The sequence below is a fragment of the Rhinopithecus bieti genome, unplaced genomic scaffold (assembly GCF_001698545.2).
Source record: "Rhinopithecus bieti isolate Rb0 unplaced genomic scaffold, ASM169854v2 scaffold_15769, whole genome shotgun sequence".
NCBI classification, from domain to species: Eukaryota; Metazoa; Chordata; class Mammalia; order Primates; family Cercopithecidae; genus Rhinopithecus; species Rhinopithecus bieti.
In genome coordinates this window covers 3,372,982-3,381,463 of record NW_016809129.1, presented here as the reverse complement: position 1 = coordinate 3,381,463, position 8,482 = coordinate 3,372,982, and the positions used below count along the sequence as shown (strand labels likewise).

The window sequence follows — 8,482 nt, the reverse complement described above, 5'->3', positions numbered from 1 at the left end:
AAAAGAAAAGAAAAGAAAAGAAAAGAAAAGAAAAGAAAAGAAAAGAAAAGAAAAGAAACCTCAGCAAAATCAGCATTAAGGGACATAATGTAACAAAATCCATCTACGACAAACTCACAGCCAAACTAATACTGAATGGGGAAAAGTTAAAAGCATTTCCTTTGAGAACTGGAACAAGAAAAGGATGCCCACTCTCACCTCTCCTCTTCAACATTGTACTGGAAGTCCTCACTTCAGCAGTCAGAAAAGTGAAAGAAATAAAGGGCATCCAAATCAGTAAAGAGAAAATCAAATTGTCCCTCTTTGCTGATGATATGATCGTTTACCTTGAAAACCCTAAAGACTCCTCCAGAAAGCTCCTAGAACTGATAAAAGAATTCAACAAAGTTTCCAGATACAAGATTAGTGTACACAAATCAATAACTCTTCTATACACCAACAGTGACCAAGCAGAGAATCAAATCAAGAACTCAACTTCTTTTACAATAGCTGCAAAAGATAAAAATAAATAAAGTACTTAGGAATATACCTAACAAAGGAGTCGAAAGACCTCTACAAGGAAAACTACAAAGCACTGCTGAAATAAATCATAGATTACACAAACAAATGGAAACACATCCCATGATCATGGGTGCGTAGAATCAATATTGCGAAAATGAGCATACTGCCAAAAGCAATCTACAAATTCAACACAACCCCTATCAAAATACCACCATCATTCCTCACAGAATTAGAAAAACACAATTCTAAAATTCATATGGAACCAAAAAAGAGCCTGCATAGCCAAAGCAAGACTAGGCAAAAATAACAAATCTGGAGGCATCACACTACCTGATTTCAAACTATACTATAAGGCCGTAGTCACCCAAACAGCATGGTACTGGTATAAAAATAGGCATATAGACCAATGGAACAGAACAGAGAACCCAGAAATAAACCCAAATACTTACAGCCAACTGATCTTTGACAAAGCAAACAAAAACATAAAGTGGGAAAGGACATCCTTTCAACAAATGGTGCTGGGATAATTGGCTAACCACATGTAGGAGATTGAAACTGGATCCTCATCTCTTACCTTATACAAAATCAACTCAAGATGGATTAAGGACTTAAACTTAAGACCTGAAACTAAATAAAATTCTAGAAGATAACGTTGGAAAACCCCTTCTAAACATTGGCTTAGGCAACAATTTCATGACCTAGAACCCAAAAGCAAATGTAATAAAACAAAGATAAATAGCTGGGACCTAATTAAACGAAAGCATCTTTGTACAGTAAAAGGAACAGTCAGCAGAGTAAACAGACAACCCACAGAGTGAGAGAAAATCTTCACAGTCTATACATCTGACAGAGGGCTAATATCCAGAATCTACAATGAACTCAAACAAAATAGTAAGAAAAAAACAAACAATTCTATCAAAAAGTAGGTAAGGTCATGAATAGACAATTCTCAAAAGAAGATATATACAAATGGCCAACAAACATATGAAAAAATGCTCACTGTCCCTAATGATCAGGAAAATGCAAATCAAAACCACAATGCAATACCACCTTACTCCGGCAAGAATGGCCGTAATAAAAAAATCAAAAACCAGTAGATGTTGGCATGGGTGTGGCAATCAGGGAATACTTCTACACTGCTAGTGGGAATGTAAACTAGGGAAATACAGTTGCATACCTATAGTCATCTGATCTTCCATAGAACCAAAAAAACAAGCAAGGGGGAAAGGACTTCCTGTTCAATAAATGGTTGTTATATACATATATAAAATGCACATTTCATATCGTAAATTTATGTCTATATGTAACATATAATTGATATCTATATATCAATTTTGTATTTGATACTTTGTTGAAATCTCATATTTATGATAGACATATTATCCTCTTAGGTAGGAAAATTCAACATCATAAAGACATATATTTCCAATTAATTTTGAAATGTAATAAAATTTTAAAAAAATATTATCAGGTTTTCTTCCAAGTAGATAGCCTAATTCTACAGCTCATAAACAAAGAAAAGAAAGAAAAAATAGAAAAGCTTAGTAAAAACAGAGCAATGAGTGAAGACAAGGCCCACTAGATATCAAAACATATCATAAAACCTCAATAATTAAAACAGTGCTGTGTCAGTGCATAAATAGATGAATAAATGCAATGTAATAGGATTTTCAAAAATACCTGTATGGCCAAATACAGTCAGGAGTTTAGTATGTGACCAAAACCGTAAGGGAAAATTCAAAAAATGGTGTTGGGATACTATACTTCATACCATATACCAGGATAAGTAACAAATGGAGGAAGTATTTTAAATATAAGTAATGAAATCACACATGTGACAATGAAAACGGAAAGACTCCTTTATAATCTTGAAATGAATTACTGTAGCTGTGACTCCAAAATCCAGAAGCCATAACAGCCCTGCATGCCATAAAGCACCATAGCAAACTCAATAAAATAAAAAGGTAAATGACAAAATGGGTGAAATTTTTGCAATTCATTACAGACAAGGGATTTGTTATCTAACACCTAACTATCATGTAGAATATGATAAGAAAAAGATATACAACCAAATAAAAAATTGAGCAAATAGTATAAAAAGATAACCCACAAAAAAGAAATTATAAATGACTCTTAACCAAGTGAAAGATACTCAACCTCACTCAGATAAATGCAAATTTAAATTACACTGACACCATTTTTTTTCTAATCAGATTGGCAAAACCCCAAAAATTTAATTAACAAGCTTGGTTATAAATCAGCAGGCACTCATACACTGCTGGTAATAATGCAAATTGTTAGAACCTCCATGGAAGGCAGCTGGCAATATTCATCAAAACTACAAATGCTAATACTCTTTGACCTGCAATCCTGATATTGGAAGTTTATCTTGTGATATTTGTGCATAGGTACAGAATGATGCAGGTACAAAATGATTCACACAATATGAAATATTAATAGCTGCAAAACATTGGAAACAATCCACCTACCCATGAATTAGCAACTAGTATTTTCATATAATGGAATACTAAGAACCTATATTTTAAAAAATAAAGATATGTATTACTGATAGGAAAATATCTCCAAGATATATGTGGAGAATGATGAATACACTATGCTTATTAAAAAGAGTGAAATAGAATTACTTATCTATATTTGCAAATATGAAGCAACTCCCCCCAAAAATGTATCCCTCTGGAGAGATACATTGGAAACTAATAAAATAATGATGGGAGAACTGGGTGGATAGATGTTAGGAAGACTTTTTATGTGTACTTAAAATTTTTTTCATATGAATATATCATCTGAAAACAGTGAAAACTTGAGATACCATTTTCTAATGCCAATGGACATATTTTGCATAATAAGCAATGTATTAGCTGCTGTAGTACCATGCATCAAGCATCTCAACACAATCATCCTTAAAATCAAAAATATTTTAACAGTTCTTGGAGTTACTATAAATGGTTAATCTAAGCATAGTTGAAACCCTCAGACTAACTTGAAGCAGAAGACCAACATATCCTAGCGTCCTCTTGAACTTATTAAGCTATTCACAAATGTCCCTCTTGAGTTCATTTAAGCTGTTTTTCTTATGTTGTCACCTGGCTTATAAACTAGGCACTTATAAACACAGACTTTGGAGCTCACTTAAACCTGTACCATTTATTGTCTCTATGACTTTGGATCAAGTGCCTGAGTTTCCTCAAGTGTAAAATGGAGATAATACAAATTTCATAGATTTGCTATGATGATTGAATGGGTTACTGTACATAAAGCTCTTAGCCTGGCACACAGTCGAAGCTACAGAAATATTAAGCGTCTCTACTCCTACTACAACATTGACTACTGAGTGTCAATTCCTAGTGGTGTGAATTTTCACTGGGTTCTGAGCTCTGGCATGTTTTGATGGATACTTTAGTTACTAATCTTGCACAAGAGGTCGAGGGGGAAATATCTTCAGTCAGTTCAAGTGGCAATTGTACTTTTACTATTTAGGCAGTCAATCACAAATTTATGCTAATTTTCTACCTTTGAATTAAAACTTCTCTGATTAAATACATTGGATGTCTACTTAACAATTCTTCTACTCTGTAATTCAAATATAATGTTCATTGTGCCTCAAAACGTCATCAGCATTTTTAGCACCTTTATACCAAACATCTTTTTATTATGAAATGCAATTTACTTCAGTCTTACTCAGAATTAAGTCATACTATCTCTAACTCACATCTCCCAGTTATTGTAATCAAGACATTATAAGTGATTTTTATTATATTACCATTTCAATGGTAAAAATCATCCTTTTCAATGTCAGAAATCCATATTATTAACAATAAAATTAATATCACCTCATATAATGTATAAATTACTCAAATAAATGTAGAAAGCTTTGAAAAGTTACATATTTTAAAATTATACTGATCAGGTATAACTGCACTGCTCAGGTATAATTTTCAAATATTAGGGAAGATTAGAAAGTTAGGATTGACTATCTGATGACCATTGACAAATTCTTTGTTATTAATAAATTGGTCTCTAAATTCCCCCAGATAACATACAACCAGAGATTATAAGGGAAATATTAGTAAAACTATAAATTATGTTTAATCCTTGGGCAGTAAACAATAAATTTTTAATTTAAAAAACTAAAATTCTCATTTTAATGATGTTGCGATACAACTCAAAAGAAAAATTAAGGTTACTGTTGTTATTATATAAATGTTTAATGTGCACATTATGGAGTAAGCATTGGCTTATGCCCCTTGGGGATATAGGGGTAAAAAGTAAGCTCTGAGATAGATTGTAATCCCCTAAACAAATTGAGACATATAAAATAATTACAATGTAAATATTCCATGATAAGGGCTGTGCTAGGAGAGTTCAAGGAGAGATGACCACACAAACTATTTTGCATTTTAATTAAGCTTTGAAGAAAGGTAGAAGTTCAACAGACAAAAATGGTTAACAAGATCATTTTAATTACAAGGAATAATATGAGAAACTACCAGAAAGAAATAGTAGAGCCTGTTTGTAGAACTAAACATATGAATGAAAGTACAGAATAAAAGTGGGAAATAAAACAGTAATGAGAAGTTACAATACAAGGCTGACAAATTTAGACCTTTTTTATAAGCAATGGAAATCTGTGAAAGGCATTTTGATCAAAAAATAATTTTATAAAATTTATTGTCCGAAACTTACATTGGTAATGGTATACAAATAGATTTGGATTCTGTGCAGGGAGTGGGAGGAGTGAGAGAATATCCTAGTAGTTTAGACAAAATGTTTATATGAGTTTGAATTAGGTGCTATGGGATGAGAAAAAAGAGATTAGTACAAATTAACCACTTACTATGTCACAACTTTTGAATTTTATCCGTTAATCATCTCAACCACCCATCTCAAAAAGTAACTATTATTTCCATTTTATATAAAGTTGATTAATTTAGTCATGATGACAAAGTCATGAATAGTAGTGCTGGGCCTTGAACCTCAGGTTCACTGATTTCTAAAGGCCACACTTTTAATCTCTGTGACCTCTAATACTTCAAGCTCATTATAATGAATGCTAAGGAGAAAATTGGAACCAAAAATGACACTGAGGTTTTAAGCTTAAGTTGTTGAGAAAATAATGGTATCAATCAAAACAAAATATGAAATATTAGAGGAAGAGTTAAAGATTAGACACAAATCCCATCTCTATCTAATCAACTCCACCTCCTGAAGAGCATTAAGATTCTTCAACATTATCTGAAGAATGTTTATTCTACTTATTATTTATTAGTCCTGTTTTAGTTTTTAAATGTTTGATTGCTCCTGTGCTGAGCTCTTTCCAACTGAACTCACTGAAATTCTACTCTTTTATCAGGTGAGAAGTTTCCAGACAAGAAGCCTAAGGTGCAGTTAGTCATATCCTACGAGGATGTGAAGCTGACCATACTAGTGAAACACATGAAAAACATTGTAAGTTTATTATGTATAATAAGAAACAAGTAAGCCTACATTCAGAAGTCACTTACCTCCTTTGGGCAATTAGTGTCAACATTAGTTAGAGGAATGGGTATCTCGGCCAAGTTTAAGTAAGGAACAATGAGCCAATTACAATATTTTTGCCTCAGGATGACTGTGATCCTTGGGGTAAAGACTCTAAAATACTTCACAAGGAAAGTCCTAGAATGAACGTTAAACTTCATTCAAAATGTCAGGAAAAAAACTAGGGAAAAGGCTCTGAAATAACCGGATTAGCTGGAGGATCGAAGGGTAAAAGAAAAAAGGCTGGGTCTCAATAATTTCCAACTATCTCAACATGCTGAACTTGGTGGAGAATTCACTCCATCTCTTTGCATCACGCCAGTACCTTCCCTGAAACCAAGAACTCTTAGGGTTCTCTCCCAAACTCCCATTGTACATTGACTTTATAGCATCATACAGTTATCATATTGTGATGTAATTCCTTATGCGTGTTTCCTTCTCCTCAAAAAATAATAGTGTTTTGAGAGCGGAAACCCCATCTTTGTTTCCGTGTCCCCATCCCAGAACCTAAAATAAAATCTGTAGTTAGCCTCCAAAGAAAACTGAAAGTTCCACTCTCTATTACATGCCACTTAAGGATGGTGCAAGTCAGAGGCATTGATGGTAACTGGACCATATCATTAAGAAAGAGAGGAAGCTTTCTGTGTCACAGGGTAAGTGACTAATGACCTGAGTTGGGGTGTAGCAAACATAGAAGGAAAACACTAAACCTCACCAACTATTTTAATCTTCCTTGAGCCTAGACAAAACGGGTTCTCCACATGGTAAAAACTTCCCAGGAGACTATGCCAGATGTGGAGAAAGTCAGTAACACAATTTTTGCTCTCTTCTTTGTGCATATAAATCTCTGAGGATGCCTTTGGAAGATCTAAAAGAGCAAACTCTTCTCCATATGACACGCATCCATATTAAAACAATATTAAAACATATTAAAACCATAAATACTTGTTTGTTGAACAAATAATTGGCATAATTTGAAGACAATGCATTCATTACAAATTCATTATTATTCAGACATCCAAGAATGCTTGTTTGTAAACCTCTGGTGCTCACTATCAGCAATTTTTGTAGTATCTGGGCAAATATTTTAAAATTTTCTGCAAATCTTTTACTAATGAAAACAATTATTTTCCATTGTTTTTCACTAGATAATTACTTTAAATGAGAATAGCAGTTTTTTAAGAAACCCTTACATTGCAAAATGAAGATTCAGTGCAACATTATTTATGGCTCCATGCATGTTGCTGGATTTTAAGCAACTATATAAACATATATGATAAAACAATACAATATTAAGAAATATTGTTAATCAAATTAACAAAACTTACATATGTATTTCATATATGAAAATAAGCCTTGAACACAGTCCTCTTAGAAATGATAAATTTATTCCAGTAATTTTTAGAGCAAGCCTGATGAAATCGCTTTTAGACTGGGCATGTAAACCAAACAGTAAACTTGGTGATATTACTCAATGGTCACTCCTGATTTTTGATCAAAAGCGATATTAACCAACCTGGTCACCCATTTCATTCACCAGATGAATCACCAAATTACTTTTGACAGTTTTCAAAAATGCATTTTACACTCAGATGAAATTACAGTACCAATGAAGATCTTCAAAATCAATGTGATGCAAGCATGAAGCAGGGATAGGAGGAGTGAATGGGAAAGAGCAAGAGTTTAAGATTGAGAGTTTAAAATTGAGATCAAGTTATAGGTAAATAGAAAATGACCAAATGACCCTAAAATAGTGGAAAACACTTAGGGCCATGAGAACCTCTACGTTACCAGTGCTCTCAAAAAGAGCTATTAATGATGTAGTAATATTTGCTTCCGTCTGCCTTCTCAGTTTACTTACTAGTTCCTCTCTTCTCTCTAATCTCTTAACATTGAAAGGTTTTATTTTAGTGCCCTAAAATTCAATCCTAGACCTCTCCTCTTTTTCTACCTCTAGCCTCATGGCTTTAAACATTACTTACTTGTTTTTCTTTTCCAAATCTACAATTCCAGCTTGGAACTCTCATCTGAAATCCAGAGTTGTATGTACAACTGACTATCAGCAACCCTAGTATAAATATAATAGGTGTCTCAGACTCAGTATGCACCAAACTTCTCATGACTGCCCCTCTAAACCTACATCATTTGCCACCTTTTTCATCTCAGTAAATAGCACCTTCATTCTCTAGTTACTCAGGTTAAAACCTTAGAGTCATTTTGACTCCTCTCCTTCCCCAAAAGCTACATCCATTTTACCAGCAAATTCTGTTACTCTGCTTTCAAAATAAATCCAGAACACATCAACTTTCTCCTCCACTGCTTCCATTTTTGGTTCAAGTCACCAGCATCTCTTACTTGAATTACTGCTGCAGTTTCTTAACAGTTGTCTCTGCTTCTGTCCTTCTTTTTTTTTTTTTTTTTTTTTTTTTTTTTTTTTTTTTTTTTT

The 8,482-nt window shown here is 33.2% G+C and overlaps 1 protein-coding gene across 1 annotated transcript in view; it reads left to right on the top strand.

The window, feature by feature from the left end:
• The window catches only part of PIK3C2G (phosphatidylinositol-4-phosphate 3-kinase catalytic subunit type 2 gamma), a 385,467-nt gene that overhangs the window by 343,687 nt on the left and 33,298 nt on the right, over positions 1 to 8,482 (top strand). Inside the window, 1 exon segment of the mRNA XM_017888605.1 lies at positions 5,873 to 5,967. Within this exon segment, the coding sequence (XP_017744094.1) occupies positions 5,873 to 5,967 (95 nt within the window).